This window comes from Amborella trichopoda, chromosome 7 (assembly GCF_054954075.1).
Source record: "Amborella trichopoda isolate Santa Cruz 75 chromosome 7, AtrichopodaSantaCruz75HAP2 v2.0, whole genome shotgun sequence".
In the NCBI taxonomy this organism is placed as follows: domain Eukaryota; kingdom Viridiplantae; phylum Streptophyta; class Magnoliopsida; order Amborellales; family Amborellaceae; genus Amborella; species Amborella trichopoda.
The window spans coordinates 43,589,525-43,610,327 of record NC_142342.1 but is presented as its reverse complement, the minus strand read 5'-3'; the positions used below and the strand labels follow the sequence as shown (position 1 = coordinate 43,610,327).

Below are 20,803 nucleotides of genomic sequence, written 5' to 3'. Positions count from 1 at the left end.
ATTATCTCTCTCTATCACTTTCTCTCTCCTCGAGCCATTTTATAACTCAACTGCTCTCACTGTCTCTGTGCCGTCTTATTCCCTTTATCGTTGCTGTTTCTTTCTCTCTCATACTTTCTCACTCCTCAGTTTAGAACATAGTGCATTTTGCCAATCAAGGAAAGACATTGTATAATCTCTTGCATTTCTCATCTCTCTCATCCCCTGGATTCATACCTGCTGTCTAAGACTGTTTTATATTATCTCTGCATTTTTCGCCTCCTCTCTCTCTCTTCTTTCCTCATAAAACTGCTCTGCTCCTTATCGCCTATCTTCTCTCTCATTTCTTTTCTCTCTCTCTCTCTCTCTCACAATTCATATACCTCCTGTTTCCCTCATATCTCTTCATTTCTTTGTTTTCATAATCTCTCTCTCTCTCTCTCTCTCTCTCTCTTGGTGGCAATCTTCTCCCATAAGGTATGCCCTCTCACTCCTCTGCTGCCACTCTTAAGGCATTATCTTATCAATATCTGAACTGGGTTTTTTTTAACACGTTTTGATGATTAATGCATCATTTATGAATTGCGTTTTGGTTGAATTGATTATTAATGCATCCTTCCTCACAATAGATGTACATAGTTGGATCAGTTCTGATTATTAATCAACAAATACCTTTTTTCTTGCATTTTGTGGAATCAAAAGGTATAAATTCACTGTTCTATTGCTTAATTCTTTAATCTTTTTTAACTCAACCTATTCGTTATTTTTCATGGGTAGATAATTAATCAACAAATAATCCCCGTATTTCTTGCATTTCGTGGAATTGAAAGTTATTATTTCATTGTTCTATTGATTTATGGGTATTATTTGTTCCATTTATTTGTAGGCATTCTTTATATTTCTTAATTCAACTCTGTTTCTTTTTTTTTAATGTGGGCTTCTTGTCATTCTATATCATCAATTTGTTGGAGTATCAAAACACTAGGAATCATGTTTTGTTTTCTGAGATTGCTGTTTTCGTTTCTTGCTTTCGAGATAGTTTCTCTTTGTATGTTCTTGTTATTTACTGAGCATCCATATTTTTTTATCTTTATTTTGTCATTTGAGCTTTGTTCTGGTATTTACTTTGTCATATTTTGATTTCTTAAATCAGTGATTATCTGTAATTACATATCAATTATTCTCATTCAATGGCTTGTGGCTCTGTTCTAAGCCCCCCCCTCTCTCTCTCTCTCTCTCTCGCTTTTATTCAGGATTGGGCATGGGTAATCCAGCTAAGTCTTCTTCCCCAAAAGCCAATAGGTCTATTGACATAGGAGAGGACGAAAGCGTAGTCTTGAGCGGGTTGCTCGATGCCTTTCCAATGGTTCCACATAAGGAGATAGCCTCTGCGTATTGCAAGGCTAAAGGGGATGGGCACAAGGCTGCGGAAATTCTCTCTGAGCTTCAAAATAATAACCATGGCACTGTAATTTCTGATGCAGCTGAAATTCTCTCTGGGCTTCAAAATAATAACCATGGCACTGTAATTTCTGATGCAAAATCACAGGAATCGATGCCTATGAGTGTAATTGAGAAGAAAAATGAAACCCATTTCAAGAATTATTCGAAAAGCCAAAAACCCAAGAAGGTTTCTGTCTCTATGGGCACTGTTTCAAGTGTTTTGCTCAAAGGGTATACAAGGCCTGTGGGATCTAATCATAGAGAACCACAAAGAGCAAATAATCAAAATGTGAATTATTCTTTGAAATGGAAGGGGAAGGAAGTTATGAAAGAAGAGGATGTTAAAAAATGTCCCCCGTTGTTTTCTGAGGAGGTGAAGAGTCCTACCAACACCAACAAGTGGGACCTTGAAGAATTTTTCATTTCAATGCTTGGAGATGGCTACCACCTTGACGAAAATGAGATTAGGAAAGTTCTTAGTAAGTTTGCCTCTCTAACTGGTAGAAAGGAGAAGTTATACTCTCTATTATATGCTATTGTTGAAGAAGTGAAAAAAAAGTTGTTATATCTTTCCTTGCTTAATTTTGTGTCTTCTATTCTTTGTTTTGAAATTTGAGGAGAAAATAATACTGGCACTTCAGTATACAACAAAATTAGTTTTTTAGTGCAATAATGGTCATCTACCTTGGCAACTATTGATTTCTTTCTTTCAAACTATAAATAGTGGGATTGTTTGGTAAGTGATTAATTTGGATTATGTTTGTCTCAATGGTATGTCTTTTGCACATTGATTGATTGTATATGTCGTACGTTAAGGTCATAGGGTTCATTTGGTTAGTGGTGATCATTATGACCCTCAAGAAATAAAATGTATATTTATGCCATTCCGCTATTCCTTTGACATTATTTTCTATACAAGTAGATGACATCGTGTTCTAGCTCAAATATAAAGGAACATAAGGTTCCCTGTATAGTTGCCATTTCTTTGCTGATCTGTTGATATAGGTAAATCTCGGCAATTTTATATTCTATATTTAACGGTATTATGGGAAAACAGCCTTACTGTTTTTTAGAATGAGCAAGAAAATCAAACTGCTTATTTTCGTCATCAATTTTTTTTCCCAATTTTCAAAAGTGGGTTCCATACTTCAAAATTAGCAGGAATAATTATTATCATTTAAATTTCATTCTTTTATTTTAGGTAAAGTTCACACCCTGCATAAACATGATGTCTTATGATCTTATGCATAGCCATATGTGGAGGATCTTGGTGATGTAATCTTACTTGTTACCTTTCTAAAGAGCAATGTAATTATTCCATTATTACTGCATTGTATATAATCCTTAGAACATATTAATAAACAAATTATTACTTCTTTTGCCTATTTGGATGCAGACATGGGTATGGAAGCTCTTGGTTAGATACTATCATTAATTTTGTGCATCTTAAGTCATGATGCATTTCAGTGCTTGCATTTTGTAGTTTATTTTGTAATGGTACAAGTATTCCTTGCTTCCTTCTCAATTTTCTTGATATGCACTTGCTTGATACTTCTATACATGTGTATTCATAAACTTGACATCGATTTGGATTTGCAGGACATTGTGGATACGATGCCATAAAGGTATACTCTGTTTTTATTATAGTGTTAGGCCCTCTCTTTCATTCCTTTTCTTGCATTATGCTGAATATTTATCAATAATTTACTAGTAATAATGTCAATGTTTAACGAATCTGATGTTTACTTCCAGGTGTGTTAGGAATTGACTTCTCTTGGATGGCTTGAGATGGTCTTATTTTACCATTTTTGTTTTCTATGATTAAATTCTAGAAAATAAATTTCTTGGGTTATATAACATTGTGTTATATAGAAGGTCATTCATGCCTAAGTCTTCTCAAATTTATTCATTAAATTGAACATAAAAATGTGCAATTGAGACAGTCAATGAAGACCTTTATTTTTAGAATGTTGCTCTTGACATACTAGCTTGTGGTTTTGCACTTGAAATACTTGCTTGTGGTTCCATCGATGTATTTGATGAGATGAACAAGCTCCTAAGGCTTTGAAAAACTTGCATGGGGTGCCTTCTATGTTTTTGATGGGATTAAAGTGCTCCTAAGGCTCCTTATTCAGTGGATTTTGTTGTCTCCATGGAAGAGCCAATGAGATGGTTAGTAGCTTGCCAGTCTTGGTTTCATTCGTTCGAGGTGTTTGAAACATGTGTGTTTTGGCTTCTTTATGTAGGTGAGGCTGGCCAATCCCCATTCTTGATTAGCCTGAGTTGATTGCATCTTGGAGAGAGACAATGTGGATTTTTTTTTGGCAAGTGATCATGTTTATTTGATGGGGACTGACCAATCCCCTGCCTAGAAATTTTTGAATTATTGGACTCCTCTTATCTAAAGTTCTTGCATTTCTCAAGCATGCAAAGGGAAACTTGATCGTCCTTGGCTTTTGGACTAAATAAAAAGGGAGTGGTGATGTTAGAATTTGTTTCTTCATAAATGGGGAGTTTGGGACATGAAAACATATTACTAGATCCGGACCCGGACCTGGACCTGGACCCAACCTGCCGGGTCCATTGCCACTCCTATCCCAGTTCTTGAGGAGGTCTAAGAAATTAGTGCATAGGATCTAGCTCATCGGTGGAGGATAGTGATTCATAACATTGTCTTTAGGCAAGGCGAAATCTTTCTCGGAAGTCAGTGTCATTGATCCAAGCCAGGCTGCCTAGGCGGTTCAGGGGGCTTGGGCTCCTTACCCAAGCCTAGGCGGTAAAAATGGGTGGCGTGCCCCTGGGCTGCCGCCCAAGGCCTACGCCCCTCCAAGGGGCAAAAATGCACTTTTGGGTTGTTTGATAAAAATAAGATTGCAAAAAATAGGGTTTACGTTCATTTTAAACCTAAACCCCATTAGAGCCCATTGTAGAGAGATAGAAACCTCAAAAAACTAGATTTTTATGATTTCTATAGGATCAAAGAATTTCTCAAAGTTACGAGAAATCGATGTAGACATCACCCATTGAGATTAGATATAGGTCTATTGGAGGTTTTATAGAAGATTTTGAGATTAGTATGGAGGAGTGTATGTGGACTTGCGGACTATAGACATTTGATGTGCCTCCTAACTTTTATATGTCATTCCTTATTTTCATTTATTTTCTTGATGATGAATTGATGTCTATATGTATATAGACAATGGAGTGAATGGAGTTTGGATTATGGTATGGACTATGAGTATGGTCTAATACTCTAATGCTATGAGTATGGTCTAATACTCTAATGCCTAATGATTTGAAGTTTAAACTTCAAAGTTTGATTTTTGAATTTGAAATGCATGGAATCAAACTGTATTTTTTATTTCTTTTCCATAAAATCTGACCATAAAACAACTTTTTATTCTACTGGGCCGCCTAGGTTCTGAGCACCCGCCTAGGCATTAAGCGGCCTGGACCCCCCCGGCCGCCTAGGTGCCGCCAGGCAATTTTTGGAACACTGGTCAGATTTGACCTCAATTGTCATTGTAGGTTAGAATCTTTTGGGGTGATAGTATTTTCTGGAATAGCTAAGGAAAAGTTCGGAAAGTTTTTGCTGGTGTGGCTACTACATTTTAGCTAAAACAATGGCCCTCTTGATGGGTCTTAGATTTTTCATTTTTTTTCTTTAGGGTTTCTCTCTGGTGTAGGACAACTTAATGTTATTGAGAGCACAAGACTTCACACGCTCATGGAGGGTTGCCGATCTCTTGGAGGAGATTGGTGACATTAACAACATGTCAACAATCACATTTCAAAATGTTATTTGAGCTACTGATGAGGAGGTGGACTAAATAGGAATAATTGTTTGTGCTTGGGAAATCTCCCATTCCCATGACCTTGTCCTTGTACATGTCTATGTTTTCCTACATTTAACTTCATGTATATTGTAAATCAATAAAAATTTAAGTGTGAGAAAACCAGTTCTATTTGTCTATTTAAATGCTAATTTCATTCAATTTTGGGTTGGAAGAATTCACAATGCAATCATTTATGATATTGTTTTCATACTCGGGTGAGTCAACTCAGGCTTGCACGAGTAACTTGGGCTCAGCAGTGTGCCGCACCCTAGAACCCCAAACTTAAGGGCTTATATAAGTGATTTATAACTAATTTGAATGAATTTATATTTGATCAAATCTTTGAATAATTGACTAACAGTTAGTTTCTATACACATATTTTTCTGATTTTTCTCATTTTTCTGACAAAAAATGATCTTTACTTAGTTTTCTATTTTTTAGAACTTTTTTAAAAAAATTCCGTATCTTTTAATAACTTTTTTCTGTTGTTTATCATTTTTTTGCTTTCCTTATTTTTACCGGTTTTTCAGGATATTTTCTTGGTTTCTTGGGTGCTTTGGCTCTTTGGCCTGTTCGAGAGGACTTGGTCATGTCCACTCGGACTCGCCCTAGTAACTAGGCTAGGCCACGGCCCGAGTTCTGAGGGCTAGCTGAGTTTAAAAACACTGGTTTATTATATTCAAATTCTGATTTTCTTGGCTGTAATATTAGTAACCATTGTTTTTATATTTCGGCTAGGCTTATGGACAATTGTTCTTCAATGCTATATTGAAATATATAGAAATTATTATCCGTCATAGGTGGCATATATTGCATACAAATGTTCTTCTTTTGGAAAAGATGGAATATGATTCATATGGTCATGATAACAAGATGAACATGTGGATTATCACTGTACAGCCAAATGGATTGGGCGGTGATGGAAGGATGGTGCACTCTAGAGATTAATTAATGACATGTTTGGTGGCACCACTCCATCACTGTCCAACTCATAGATAGGGCTGGTTATCATGACCATGCGGATCTAATTATGGGGGCCCTTTTATTTATGACTATTATTTGTTTTTTGATCCATGGACATGGTTGGAAGTAGTCTGAAAAGATATGGGGACTTATGGCCTCATTGAGGATATGGCCTTTAATAGAGTGGAATGAAGAACCAGGATTCATGTAGTCGACCCCAATTAATTGGAAAAAGGCTAAAATGATGATGATGATTTGTTTTTTGATCCTTCTCTAAGAATAGTAAAGAAAAGTTTGTTCATTTGCTGTCTTTATTCTAATACTTACTTTAAACAATGTGATTTTTTTAAAATAATTTTTTTGACTAAATGATCTTGGCATTTATTTATGTTGTCTTTTGATTCAAAGTACCATATGAGGTGAAAGAGGGTTTAGATTGATCTGCCTGTGAGTGTATTATTTGCTGGATTAAATTCATTTAGAGAGGACATATGATCTTTTTGGTTCATTAATGAGATAGAAACTCCTAGTATGCTAATGAATTTCTAGATATTTTACCTCCCTAAATTTCACTACTATCTATTCAGTGTAAGGTACATCTCGGATAAAGAGCCCTTTATGGCGATTGATCATTGTACATGTGATATGTCAAGCTCTGCAGTTACTCCTATTCTTCTGCACAATATTACCAGTCCCTTTACTCCGAAATTGTTGCTAAAATAGTAGACATAGCTTATGATCATTGATATCAATGGCTACACTCCATTGCGTCTTCTTTCTCCTTTAGTTGATGGGCACAGGCTGTAGATATTGTCTTTAGGTTTTTGTCTTTACACATGGACACCTACGTCTTTTGAAGTTCTAACATAATTTTGCATATGAATTACTGATAAATCTTAATCGTTATTTTTTATTCACAGAGTGTGGATAGTTTGCTTAGCTTGTCACCCAGGAGCATAAATAAGGACACGGACAGCCTCTGCAGCAAGTTTGGTAAAGTACGTTCTGTTTCAACTATCACAAGATTGTGAAGATGGTTTCCAGGTTATTTTAATCTGTTTCTTTGTGGGGGGAAAATACTTTGTGAGAACTCATTGTTGGATCTAAATTTGTCAGCTTGTATTCACTACTTGAATCCTTCTTGAGAACTCATCTTATTTGGAAGCGTGATGACATAGTTCTTTTGCACATGCACTATGAGATGGTAGTCATTTATGATGATAGCAAACCTTAAATGGTGGCAAGAAATTTTATGTTAGCTGTTTCTGCTGAAAAACATATGTGGATGTTCGATGTGATATGCTAGGTTTCTGTCACTTTTATCTGAATAGCTGCTATTATCTTTTTCAACCATTCAAGAAAAAACATGTCCTTAGCAAAAACTAGAAAAGGAGGTTTTGTGTTGCCATTCTCAATAGTATTTTCACTTGAAATGTAGGAGTAAATTCAAATTTCAAAGAACTGAAGTGACAGAAAACAGTGTTTGCGGATCACGTATACATACCTTTCAACAGATGTGCAGATGCATAGTTGCACGAACATTTGTGAAAAATAATATTATGGCTAACACAATACTTAGTTGATGTTATGGTTGCTTAGGAAATAACAATCTTGACTAGCACATAGACCAAAAAAGGTTGATTCAAGATGCAGGTGTTGTTGATACTGAAAGAACACATCGGACTATTGTCAAGAGGTATAGCCAAGATATGCATTTCCAATTTTTTGGAAAACTGAAGGAAACTTTCTATGTAATTAATGGACGAGGAAATGAACTAGAGGCTTGAAATACACTTGAATAGTATAATGAAATTATCTATCTGGTTTTTCATGGGATGACTTTTCTCATAAATTTCAAAGATATCTTGGAAAGTCTTTTTAGTGACTTGGCTGCAGCTTGCATGTGGTACCAAAAACTGTACTGTAATTCGTGGTGGATCTAGAAAGTTGAGATGTGGATTGAAGACTAAAAATTTAATCTGGAGACATCCCTTCAGAAATTGATATAATGATCTCCATGCAACTAGGCTGCAGTGCATACTCCTGCGGCACTGCCTGTGGAATTCGCAGCTGCAGAATTTATTTTTCCCGATGAAATCATATTTGAGCTATGATCTGATGAAACCTGAGCTGTAGATTCTGGAGCCATATAGTTTATTGTCCCCTGGTGCCATAGAGTTTCTGGACATCACATGGTGTAATAGAGTATTGCTAACATGAAACTCATTGCCTACAGAATTTTTAGCTATAAACTTTATTGTCTCAATGAAATAAAAATGGTCCGCTTGGGTGTGTTATGATTTCACTCCCTTTTGAATCTTGAAAACAAACCCAATAACTCCTTTTTATGCTGCGTTATAGAAAAAATCCAAACAGAAAAAAAAATTGTATGCTCTAGTCCTATTTGAGCACTTTAATCATTGAATTACTTCTAGAATCTAAGTTGTTTTGTCGGGTGAGTTCATTGTGCAGTTAATGAATGATGAAACAACAATGGAATTACCTTTACCAGATGATCAACATCATGTTGCAGAAGTGTCTCGCAGGTGAAGAGAATTTCGATCATTTGGCTCTTATTATCTTTTTATAATTTTTTGTTTGTATATTGCACTCAAGGGCATTCTTTTTATTTGGGAACAACTTTATAACTATTTAATCGCCTTCACACTTTCAACAGAACTTACCAAAGGGTTTTTTTTACTTGTCTGAGGTAAAGAAATGTATCTTTTCTCAACAATATGAACTACTGTTTGTTGTTGGATGAATTCAATACTGTATAGATCTAATTGCCTTTACATAGGAGCATGAAATCTACTGAACCTTTCAGAGTTTGTTTTCAAGCCTTCATTTATGATGCAGTTTGACATGGAATGTTTGAAGCCTTTTTTTATGATGCAGTTGTAAATGTCATACCTTAACTGTTAGCATAGCACTTGCTGTTAAACAAGTGTAAAACATTGTGGTGCAAACTGAATCTAGGCATAAAAATGATGTGAAAAAGCTACTGAAACTGATTGAAGACCTTTCAAATTATAAAAAGGCAACATAAATCAGTAAACAAAAATAAATAATAAAAAAACTGAATGGCATCTGAGCTTATTAAGGGTATCTTTCATTGTCCATCGAATCCGATCAGAATGTGTCGGCATCAGTGTTTTAAAAAACGGCGAGTCAAACCGGACTCGCCCGGTTCGACTCGAAAACACGCGTGCCCGTGCCGGTTCCAACCGAAAACCGGGAACCGTCCGGTTCTAGAGTGGAACCGCCGGTTCCCATCCGTTTCAGCCCGGTTCTAGAGTGGAACCGCCGGTTCCCATCCGTTTCAGCCCGGTTCTAGAGTGGAATTGTCGGTTCCCATCCGGTTCAGCCCAGTTCTAGAGTGGAACCGTCGGTTCCCATCCGGTTCAGCACGGTTCTAGAGTGGAACCGCCGGTTCCCATCCGGTTCACACACGTAACACATGACACGCACACTCACACGCGCACACGTGTGTCTGAGCGCACGTGCGAGCGTGCCCCACGCACACACACGCGCACACGTGTGTCCGAGCACACGTAAGAGCGTGCCCCACGCACACTCACACGTACACACGTGTGTCCGAGGGCAAGTGCGAGCGTGCCGCACGCACACGTGTGTCCGAGCGCACGTGCGAGCGTGCCCCACGCACACTCACACGCGCACACGTGTGTCCGAGCACACGTGCGAGCGTACCCCACGCACACTCACACGCGCACACGTGTGTCCGAGTGCACGTGCGAGCGTGCCGCACGCACACTCACACGTGCACACGTGTGTCCGAGCACACGTACGAGCATGCCGCACGCACACTCACACGCGCACACATGTGTCCAAACGCACATGCGAGGTTGCCCTAATATTTTTATACACATTTTGTAATTCATATTGCATAGGTATTTATATACCAAATTTGAATACCCATCTTTCGATGTGGGATAATTCTCAAACATCATTAAATGAAAACGAAATGTAAATATAGTCTATTAATCAACAGTTTATAATCACATGTAGTTAGATGGCTTGATGGTTATGATTTTGAATTTTTTACTTGAGGTCCCAAGGTCGGATCCCCTTGGGTACCCCCTTGGGCATGTGTTGCATTTGAATCTCCTTGGGCATGTGTTGCATTTTTTTTGTGTATATAGTGGTTGGTATAAATATTTTTGTTATTTTCGAATCCCCTTGGGCATGTGTTTCATTTTTGTTGTATATATAGTGGTTGGTATAAATATAAATATTTTTGTTGTGTATATAGTGGTTGGTATAAATATAAATATTTTTGTAAATAACATAAAAGACACAAAAAAATGAAAAATAAAAAAATTAATTTTTTATATAACCGTTTATTTTTGTTGTATATAGTGGTATAATTATTTTTGTAAATAATATGAAAGGTATAAAAAAAATAAAAATAAAAAGTTTATTCTATTTGAAATCTCCATCTTTCAACTAACAATCTCTTTTACTAAATTTATTATAGAAACCTAAAAAAATAAATTTTTGAAAAATTGAAGTGTTATTTCCAAAATTTGTACGCATTTTATTAATTATTACAGTGATAACCAAATATTTTATTTTATTTATGAATTTTTACATTATAAATCATGTAATGTACTATTTTTCTTACAGTTGTCAATAATACATTTTAAATTAGATAATATTATAAAATATTTTTAATTTGTTATTATTTGTCTAATAAAATAATTATAAAATGTAAACTAATAATTATAATTTCAGTATATAATATTATAATTAGTGAGGTTGTAATAATTTTGGATTATAGTTAGTTAGGCTGTAATAGTTTGGGTTTTTTTAGCGGGTTAGGGTTTTTTGCCAAAACGAGATTTTAATGGCCATTCTTTCATTGATTAGTCTACTCTCTATAATAGTCCATATATAATTATATATTTTATCCATGATAATTCTATGATTTTTCTTTTATGTGATGCAAATTTAATAGTTAAAATAAATTTATACAGGGAAAGAACATCTCAATATTCACAAATTGATAAAAAAAATGAAAGTTAATAATGTAGTACCCTCATTTTTTTATTGGATTCCTAAAAAACAACATTTATAATGAATTTTAATAATTTTTTCGGATTTTTTTGAAGCTTTAATCGGACAGATTCCCAATCCGGATCGCCGATTCGCCGATCCGGATCGGTTTTTGAGGTGCCCGATCCGGGTCATCGATCCGTTTTTTAAACCATTGGTCGGCATCATTTGTCATTTATAACAAACTGTAACATGCATTGTCAGGCTATGTTTTATTAAGTTGTTGAATATACCATTTCTCTAGACTTGTTGCACCCATTAAAACATTGTATCACTGATATGTATAACTCTTTATAGACAACCCCAGAAATTATGTGACATGGGTTCTTAACTAAGGGAATCAAGGTATGCTTCTCAGTCATAGCCTCAAGCAGATATATGCTTTGTGGGACATAGAAATGTGATTAATTGGCCAAATAAATTTTGAGTATGGCATGTGCTGTTTTTCTCGGGTGTTGCAACTCAAGAGACTTCTGCATTGGGAAAGTAATAAAAGAATTCCTGGAGCATCTGCCCCTACACCATTTCTATAGCTATTCTAGCATTGCTTTGATACTTTCCCTTCTGCTTAGGTCAATAAAGGAATGTAGGAGGAATCCCATAGTATTTATTTAGCACCCTGGTTATCATGCAGGAGCTTCAAGCTGAATACCTTGGATGTTAAATATTGAATCTAATAGTTTAGTCCTTTCCTTATATAAAAGTTTTACAAATTCATGAATAGCCTGAAGACCCCATGTTGTTTATTTCAGTGGTTTGTGTTTTGTTCCTTCATTTTGGATTTTATAAATTTGCTCAATTTTTTGCCATATCAACTATAAGTGTCAAGGATGAAATAACTTGGCCTAGGAAAAAAGAATTAAAAATATCTACCATGTGTATGATTTTGCTTTGCAACACCTGAGAAATATAATTTTCTCCAATGCAGGGAAGATGCTGGGTTTGTTGCAAAGAAAGGAACAGGAAGCCCTGACTCTGAGGCTCAGAGACATGTTCTCCAACGGGAAGTTTTGGAAGCATTATTTAATGTCCCTGAGAGACCTGAACAGGAGCCAAAGCTTTTAATGCGAACTAAAGAAATGAAGCAAAGAATGGTAATCATACAAGAGGCTGAGGCTACACCGACTGCTGATGTGGAACCGCAGCAAGTTTTGGAAACTGGTAGAGCGACTTCACTTTGACTGCAAAATTGGGAAAACTGCAATAATTTGAACTTTTCTGCAGCAGACAGTAATCATATTGTCCATCTTTAGGGAGCACCCAATGTATTTTGTTTCATCTGTAACATCTAAGGTTGTTGTTGCTTCTCCTTTTAACTTTGTTCTACAAATATTATATCGCCATAAAAAATAGTGCTTTTTCTTTTGTCAATGTCATTGGATCTTATCATAAAAAAAATATCATTGTATCTTGATACCTGCTTGAATATGTAGGGATATGTATCTCACTTATTTTTCCTGTTAATATATTGGAAAAGTGAAATAGAAAGTAAGAGCTATCTAAACACAATACAATGGTTGTAACTTGTTTTATCAGTTGAACTTCCTGAAAGCCAATGTAATTGGGTTGGTTCTCCCAAGTGTATAGAATTATATCATCTTTTGGCATTCATCAAATTTCTTTTAACCATATCTTTCTGTTCAGCTAAAGTAGATGAGGTTGATGAGTATGAAGTCCTTAGAAGAACTGTGAGGCAGCACTGGGAAACAATGAAGACATATTATCATGCTGTAAGCTCGCTTCCAACTCTTAGAAATTGATGTATTTTCTTTATAAAGTTCTCTCTGCAATTACATTTTCTTTTCCAACAGATAAAGAATTACTTTTCACACGATGTGCAAAGAATGCATAGTGTATAATAGTTTAAATTTCTCTACAGGCGGCAGAGGCATACTCCAATGGGAATATATCCCATGCCAAGTATCTTTCCGAACAGGTATGTGTTGACGTTATTACTGATGGAAATAAAAAACACTTCTTGTAAACCTGAAAAACCTGCTGATTTGTGTTATTGGATATCTAAACCTTAGGGCCTAGTAGTTTTATTAGTGATTGTGTGGTATTATTGTATGATGTTGGTAGTTGTATGTCATTCTCAGTATATCAATCATTTTTTTCCAACATAAATGTTATACGAATTGCATTTTAATAGAGTCCTAATTGACGTTCAAGACATGAATTGAACTACAACAGCCTCCCCTGTTGCAAACTCTCTATCCTCCCCTCAACATGGTGCCAGATTCAGATTAAATCCTACTCCATGAGAAAAGGTTGAACAGGAAAAAATGATCATGTTGAGAAAGGAAACTTCAGGTGTTTGCATACTGGCAATGTGAATGTTAGCCCTAGAGGAATCGTAATGGTTGTTGTTTAGGGCCATTTCTGGTCATTCAACATTTTATTGGTGAGAAAAGTTTTGGGAATTTGTACTGATTTTCTGGGTGCTGTGAAAGGAAATTTGACTAGGCTTGAATTGTGGAAATCCATAGGCCATAGGCTGGATTTCATCTTTTGGGCATGAACAAACCAAGTGCAGTCACCTTTGTCTTTCAAACCTAAGAGGTTTGTTTCAGTATTTCAACCCTTAATTATTTCCGCAAACAAGAAAAGGCATCAAATTTCTTAGTATTGTTTCCCATGGTTTTGAAAAGAAAATGGAATGTTAAACCCCGATCCGGTCAATCATAAAAACCTAATGATGTTATGGCCCCTGCAATCATTTGAGGAGCAAAGAGGTTTTGTTCCTTGCAGTTGTATTGGACAATGGGATACTGTTAATATGTTGTTTTCACAGGAAGATAGCATTGCAATTCTCCCCCACTGACTATGCTGAACTCACCAGTTTTCTATTGATTCATATTCAGAAACTACCATCTATGCTGAAGCTAGTACCCTCATTTGTGGACGAAACTAGAAAGCAATAAAGGAATTGAATCCTTGAGATTAAGACTAATACAAGACTTACCAGTACATGATTTGGGAACTGGGAACATTGTACCACTCCCCAGAATAAAACATGCAGGAAGAGTGTATGTATTGAAGTCCAAATCAGATGGATCCGTCAAAACTTAAAAGATGCAAGGTAAGGCTAATAGCCAAAGGATTCACTCAGAGGTGGCTGTGAATTACAATGAAACACTTGAATTAAGTTAATGACAAATTGGGAGATAATTGAGGAATATCAAAATACTTCTATGGTTAAATTGCATAACCAAGAGAAGGCAAAAATGTCCTTAAAGCAAACTATAGTATCTAACGAAAATGTGAATAATATGCATATGATATGCTCACAATTATTTCGTTAAGTTGCATGTGCCTGTACCTTCCCTAAAAATTTTTATTGCAAATCCTTAAAAATTTGTAGTTCTTTAGTTTTCTGCATCTTTGTGATGGTGTTAAATTTTACCAGGGAAAATTCTACAGCAACAAGGCACGTGAATCAGATGAAAAATGTACAAGGAAAATGTTTGAAGTCAAGTAAGTGTATTTAAGATATTGTTTATGATTTTTTGGTGTCAATGTCTATCAGTGATTATCTAACATGGATTTATCCATGAAATGATTTTCAGAAATCAGGACATAAAAAATGAAGTTACCCTTGACCTACGTGATCAACATGCAAAGCAGGCCCTGCGTCTTCTAAAGTTTCATCTCTCAACACTTTCTAGCATTCCATGTATGGGATTACACTATTGTGTTATTGCCTGATTAGATTGATGCTCTTAACAATATCATTGTCTTACTAATTTCTATTGGCAAACATCCAATCAACATAATATTACAAAAGGATGACATTTCCATTATAAAGGTTATAAAAGTTGCATCTGTTATTTTTCCCAGCCATTCAGTTCCTCAAGGTCATTACAGAGAACAACAGCGAAAACATGACAAAAGGGAGTCGTAAACGATTGGTAAGACTCCTCCTTGATTTTGATCAACATTGCATTTTATATTTGCTTATTTCCCTGATTGATAAGATCTCACTTATAGAGAAAACCAATTTTTTAATTGGTTGATTTCTACTAGTAAAGTATCACTTAATTGCTTGGCCAACTTACTGAACTGTGCATGTTGTTCAAATGCAAGTATGATTTTTATTCTAGTACTGAAACACGCACACACACTCAATAGCCCACTCGACAATGGAACAATGTGAGCTCAACATCGAATCCTCGACAATTTGATAACCAACATGTATGCGAACCATTTAATTTTTATATATTTTTATAAATATGTTGAACCTGAAATTTTGGGGACATCTGAGCTTGACCTAGAAGCACAAAATTAACTATGTTTATATGTGCTCTGCCAAAGGAGAACTGGAAATACGTTGTACATATAATGTGTATGCATGTCAATTATGAGGCCTTGATAGAGCAGAATGGCGGATCAGGATTCGTGTAGCGGACCCCAAATAGCTGGAAAAAAGTTATGATGATGGTGGCGTAAACATTTATGTTAGTTTGCTTATGTATAAAAAGAAGACATAGATGTATTTATCTATTGCTATCCATTCACATCATTGTAAACCTATTATATATATATATATATGAAAAATGCTTCTGTGGGCCATTGGGCTCACAAGAAAAAATGAGCCTAATGGCCCAGATTGAATATGGGTCGATCTAACGATTACGGATGCCCGATAGTGTTTGAATTTTAATTTTTTTTCTACAAATCCAAATCACTTGAAATTTTAGACTTGTGTTGATAAAAAATAGATAAATATTTGAAAAATATTTAAAAAATATTTTACATGAAAAACAAAACCCCATAAATTTTTGGGGGTATTTTGGTCATTTTTAATTTTGCTGATATTTTTTTTATATTTTTATTAGGTGCGGCTTGATGAGAAGAATATTCACTTAAATTTTAAGTAATTTGGATTTGCAGAAAAAAAATTAAAATTCAAACACTCTCTCTTCAGATCGGCCCAGATTTAATCTAGGCCATTGGGCTTATACTATTCTGTGAGCTAGTGGGCTTACCTTATCATCTTCTTATATATATATGGGTTATGTTAGGGTGCCACACTATGGAGTAATTTATCATTGTACTCAACAAATTTTAGGCACCTCTATATCCTTGTTTTATACATAGAACATTTTTTAATAAGGGTATTTTTTGTCATTAGGAGGGGTGTGATGTCATCCACATGGGGTGCGACATCACCCATATGGAGCACACTAAAGGTATTTAATGCTCCATATGGGTGATGTCATACCTCATACAAATGATGTCACACTCTTCCTAATGACCAAAAATACTCTTACTAAAAAAAACTCCATGTACAAAACATGGGCATATAAGTATCCAAATTTTGTTGACTACAATGTTAAACTACTCCATAGTATGAGCACCCCCCTCCCTCCCCCCCCCCCCCCCCCCCCCCCACACACACACACACACGCACACACACACACACACACACATACACACACACACATATATATATATATATATATATAATATGTGTGTGTCTATAAATACAACTAGTGTTTGTATTAGAATACACCCCTTGCATGTCTGTGGATCCTCAGATATGTATCTTCATATTTTATAAATTTTTGAGCAACCCTATTCAAAAGTAATTGCACATTTCTACATATGCATACACACACACGTGTATTTATAAATTTAAAATTTTTGCGTACACATGTGAACACATACATACAGATGTATGCGTTTTGTATATACATGAATATGTTCATCACTCATCATCATCATCATAGCCTTTTTCCAATTAATTGGGGTTGGCTACACCAATTCTGATCCACCATTCTGCTCTATTAAAGGCCATACTCTCATTCCGCTCTATTAAAGGTCATATATACATGCATATGTTTATCACTACATATGTATTATATACATGTATATGCTCATACATGCAAAGATATACATACTCAAACCAATGGTTGAAAAGTCAGACTTAGGCCCCAACTCGCCAAGGGCCCGAATCTGAGCGAGTAGGCATTGTGCTGGCAATATCTAATAAGAAAATTTTTAAAAGTATGAAGAAAAGACTCTGGTGACTTTAGGGTTTTTCAGCCTGGTATTACCTGGCTCCCAATCTGGTCTAACTCAGGCAAGTCCTGAGTTAGAGCAAAATGTTTTTCGACACTAACTCAAACATTAACTCATGAAACGTGATAGTGTTTGTATTATGTATATGTATCCTTCTATTGTAATATACAAAGAAAAGCTTGTGAGCTTATATTTGTATGTGTGTGTTGCATTATAGAAGTATATTTAAGCAGCATGCGAAACTATATATAATCGTAAGGTACTTATATGTTTAGATATTGATATATTTTTGGTATTAATGTGAATATATAGTTGAAACATTATGCACTCTCATGTGTTACAAAGACAAGGATAGGTGTGTCCACGTCTGACATGGATACAAGTGTTCGAAACACAAACCTTAAGACTCATCCATGCACCATTTAAAGAATTGGGGTCATGGGAATTTACATAACATTTAGTACTTCTATTGTAGCCTATCAACAAAAAAAAATGTCAATATGAAGTGCCTAGATTTCTATAGTAACAGACATGTGTCAAGTCCTTGGTGTGTTGAAGCACCCAAAAAAGAACCATGGACATGCAGTGCATGTCACATGGGCACTCTACTTGAGTGTGTATATTTTGTGTGCATGCGTTATGCATAGACCCATCTGTGTATGTTATGCATGTATATTTCTTTTGAGTTGGAAAATATGTTTATATTGTGGATTCATGCAATCATGGGCCTATGTTTTTATATTACACATGCATATTCTTCTCCTCATAGGTGTATTATATATATATATATATATATATATATATATATATAGGAAAATGATAGAGTCAGGTGCTTAGATAACTATCTCAGCCAACGGCCCAGATTGAATCTGGGCTGATCTGACGGTCACGACCTCATTTCGTATTTTAATTTTCATTTTTTTCTACATATTCAAATCACTTGAAATTTTAGGCGTCATTCTTCTCATCAAGGCTCACTTAATGAAAATATTAAAAAAATAACCTACAAATATAAATTGACTAAAATACCCATGCAAACTTTCGGTGGTATTTTGGTCAATTTATTTTTTGCAAATTATTTTTTTGATATTTTTATTAGATTCTCTAATTTCTTAAATATTACATGTCCGAAATTTCAAGTGATTTGGATTTGTAGAAAAAAATTAAAATTAAAATACAAAACAGGATTTGATTGTCAGATCGTCCTGGATTCAATCTGGGCCGTTGGGCTGAGATAGTTAGGTATTTCCATATATATATATATATATATATATGGGTGCGGTTTAGACAATCAAATTAGAGCCTACCTTCAAATAATGTTGAGAAATGTGGTTTCAATACCGAAAATCTTTGTGATAGTGTTAAAATATATTTTCATCTTTATTTATAAAGTTTAAAGCTTCAAAAATAGTGTAGATCGACTTATCTATGAAAATCTTGAAAATTGACTATCCAAAAATACGTTACAAAATATATTATTTCCAAAACTTGAAATCCATTTTTTTCTCATGCCCATGCATCTTGATATTGAGATGATCAATTTGAGGATATTTAGGCATCAAAACAACCTTTTCTAGTGAATTTTTTGAGGTAGGCTCTGATTTGATTGTTTAGAGCCTCAGCTATATATATATATATATATATATATATATATATATATATATATATATATATATATATATATATATATATATATATATGTATACATATATGTATATATATATATATATATATACATATATATATATTTGTTTTCGCCCATAGGCGCCATCACCGTCCGAAAAAATCGGGCGGTGTATGTTTTTCGACCGTCACAGATGTAGCATGTCCGTGGCAGTACCGTCATGGGCATACTAGGTCCGTGACGGTCAAAAAATCACACGGAACCTAGCAGGTCCGTTCAATAAATCGCCACAGACATAGCAAGTCTATGGCGGTGGCAAAACACTGTAGCATTTTGCGTATAGACATTTTTTAGGTTTCTCTCTCACTCTCTCTCTCTCTCTCTCTCTCTATATATATATATATATATATATATATATATGAGTAATGTTTGTATAAAGTGTGCACTATATACTATACAAGTAAGGCATACTTCTAAATTTTGATGTAAGTCGTAGTTCTAGTGTTGAAAACTTTGCATTGGCTTGAAAATCCATATTCAATCCTAATTGTGAAATTTAAAATTTCAAAAGTAGTGTAGATCGAGTAGATAAAATCTTGAAAATAAACAGTCCGAATAACTTGTTACAAGATGCACAATTTTTAGGATTTGAAATTATTTTTTTCTTAAAGTTCATATATCTCAAGGGCGAGATGATTAATTGGGAGGTTTTCCAACTTGAGAACATTCTTATCTACTAGATTTTTGAGGTTGCACTTTACTTCTATAGTATAAGGTTGTGACCTTATATAACTTTTTCCTCATGTCATGTGAACCATCATCTTAACAACCACTATTCACTATTATTTTGAAAAGTAAATTTATTGTCAAAAAAATATATTTCCTAGGATTATGTGAGGTCAAATGACATTGGTTGAGGTCCCCTTGTGCGCCTGGGCCTGGGTTTAGCGTCTCCCTCCCCCAAAATTTGAGGTCAGAAGATTTATAAAGGAATATTAAAAATAAAAAGGTGACAATACACTCACTGTTTGGCTATACATTCCGTAAGATGGCAACTCACAAACATATTTCCCTGTGTGTGCGTTCGTCTGTGCATGCATGCTGCAAAAAATTATTGATTATTTGATTTCTTGACATAATTTTGTAGGTGACCAAATTGCTGGATAAAGAATCCATCAAATGGAGACAAGGTGAAGATGCAACAATCATGGTTCACATAGAAGACGTTGACCCCAAAAAACTCAGCTTTGCAAAGCCTGGGAGTGATGATGATTGAGCTAAACAATTAGCCACACTCAAAAAAGAAAGAACACTTGGCCAGGAAAAGATGGTGATTTAAACAAAACCAAAATTGAGGTGTAAGTGAAGTTTTTATATTAATCTTTGTTGGCTTTGAACTGCTTCTTTTGTTGACTATATAACATTTGATAATAGGAAGCAAAACTATAAATAAGAGAAACAATCAGAGTGAAGTGGCAAGTAAAGAGAAGATTTTCAATTTAAGAAACAAGTTGTTTTTCTGTTTTCCACGAGGGAGTAAGAGCAAAAGGATTGTGATCAAAGAGACTATTTATCTTTTGTACTCAGGTCACAATCATTCTTGTCTTTTAAATTTCAAAATGGGTGGTTGTAAAAGTGTCATCAGACACAAAGTTCAAAAAAAAAAAAAAAGGATTTTGTGACTCATCCACGGCCATCTAATTTGACATTTAAGGAGTGAGAATAATTGTGACCTATGTATATAAAAGATAAATGGTCTTTTTATAGGAAAATTAAATACTATAACTTGTGGTACTTAACAATGTAATGGTTAAAAAAGGAGATAGAAATTTGCATCTCTCCAATGCTCTTTTGGAT

General features: G+C 35.0%; 1 protein-coding gene across 2 annotated transcripts; it reads left to right on the top strand.

Annotated features, from left to right (window-relative positions):
- Nucleotides 1-67: 67 nt before the first annotated feature.
- SDE5 (silencing defective 5) lies at nucleotides 68-20,453 on the top strand. Of its 2 annotated transcripts, none has more exons than XM_011627157.3 (12): nucleotides 68-456; nucleotides 1,233-1,901; nucleotides 3,022-3,047; nucleotides 7,143-7,220; nucleotides 8,695-8,768; nucleotides 12,227-12,459; nucleotides 12,943-13,028; nucleotides 13,178-13,234; nucleotides 14,708-14,775; nucleotides 14,868-14,974; nucleotides 15,139-15,209; nucleotides 20,094-20,453. In XM_011627157.3, exons 2-12 carry the CDS (start codon nucleotides 1,241-1,243, stop codon nucleotides 20,220-20,222), a joined length of 1,590 nt encoding a protein of 529 aa, XP_011625459.1. In that variant the 5' UTR covers nucleotides 68-456; nucleotides 1,233-1,240; the 3' UTR covers nucleotides 20,223-20,453. The 2 variants fall into 2 exon arrangements, with proteins under 2 accessions (XP_011625459.1, XP_088727681.1); XM_088871555.1 differs by having other exon boundaries at nucleotides 1,193-1,901.
- Nucleotides 20,454-20,803: the final 350 nt, after the last annotated feature.

Bases quoted from the DNA above. Each gene is read 5' to 3' on its own strand.
- SDE5 (XM_011627157.3), top strand. From the start codon at position 1,241: ATGGGTAATCCAGCTAAGTCTTCTTCCCCAAAAGCCAATAGGTCTATT. The intron at 8,769-12,226 runs GTGAAGAGAATT...TCTCCAATGCAG, and splicing joins GTTGCAGAAGTGTCTCGCAG to GGAAGATGCTGGGTTTGTTG. The intron at 14,776-14,867 runs GTAAGTGTATTT...AATGATTTTCAG, and splicing joins AGGAAAATGTTTGAAGTCAA to AAATCAGGACATAAAAAATG.